General features: G+C 57.6%; 1 protein-coding gene across 1 annotated transcript in view; it reads left to right on the top strand.

The window, feature by feature from the left end:
• The window catches only part of SCARA5 (scavenger receptor class A member 5), a gene marked incomplete at its 3' end in the record, with an annotated part of 12,228 nt that overhangs the window by 3,788 nt on the left and 7,655 nt on the right, over positions 1 to 785 (top strand). The window contains exon 2 of the mRNA XM_017839881.1: positions 305 to 430. Coding sequence (XP_017695370.1) covers positions 313 to 430 — 118 coding nt within the window. The remainder of the gene's footprint in view (positions 1 to 304; positions 431 to 785) is intronic.

Raw genomic sequence — 785 nt, 5'->3', positions numbered from 1 at the left:
GAACAAGGGGGTTCCCTGGGAATCTCGGCACTCAGGGAAGGGTCTCCCTTCCCCTTTCCCGCCTTTTCCATCCCCACATTCCAGAAAAACCCCTCTGAGTGGATTCTGAGTGTCCTTTATCCTGGAATCCTGGAATGGTTTGGGTGGGAAGGGATTTTAAGGCTCATCCCATTCCATGTCCAGGGACACCTCCCGCTATCCCAGGGAATCCAAGCCATCCTTGGACGCTCCCAGGGCTTTTCCCAAGCATTCCCTCGGCATTCCCGGCCGGCTCTGACCCCCCTTTCCCGCTCTTTGCCGGCAGATCCCGGGATGAGATCCGTGGGCTGCTGCAGCGCCCGGGTGGGCTCCGGGGCCGCCCTCAAATATTCCGTGGGGATCCTTTACCTCCTCGTCCTCCTCATCCTCGTGGGAATCTTCGTCCTGGCAGGTGAGCCAGGGGATGATCCCGTGGGAATTGTCCTCCCGGAAAGGTTTCCCGGGATATCCAGGGCGGGAAAAAATGGGATCCGGGAGCTTCCGGCTCGTCCCGGCTCCGCTGGAGGGGTTTGGATTTAATCCCCCCCTTTCCATCCCCAAATCCGTGGTGGGAATGGGGATGAATCCGAGGGGTTTGGATTTAATCCCCCCCTTTCCATCCCCAAATCCGTGGTGGGAATGGGGATGAATCCCATCCTTTTCCATTCCCAAATTCACCCCTTTTCCACCCCCAAATCCCCTCATTTTCCATCCCCAAATCCTCCCCTTTTCCAGCCCCAAATCCATGTTGGGAATGGGGATGAATC

The sequence above is a fragment of the Lepidothrix coronata genome, unplaced genomic scaffold, assembly GCF_001604755.1.
Source record: "Lepidothrix coronata isolate B3197 unplaced genomic scaffold, Lepidothrix_coronata-1.0 Scaffold530, whole genome shotgun sequence".
In the NCBI taxonomy this organism is placed as follows: domain Eukaryota; kingdom Metazoa; phylum Chordata; class Aves; order Passeriformes; family Pipridae; genus Lepidothrix; species Lepidothrix coronata.
Note: the sequence above shows the minus strand (reverse complement) of the source record. Positions and strands in the feature narration are given on the sequence as shown.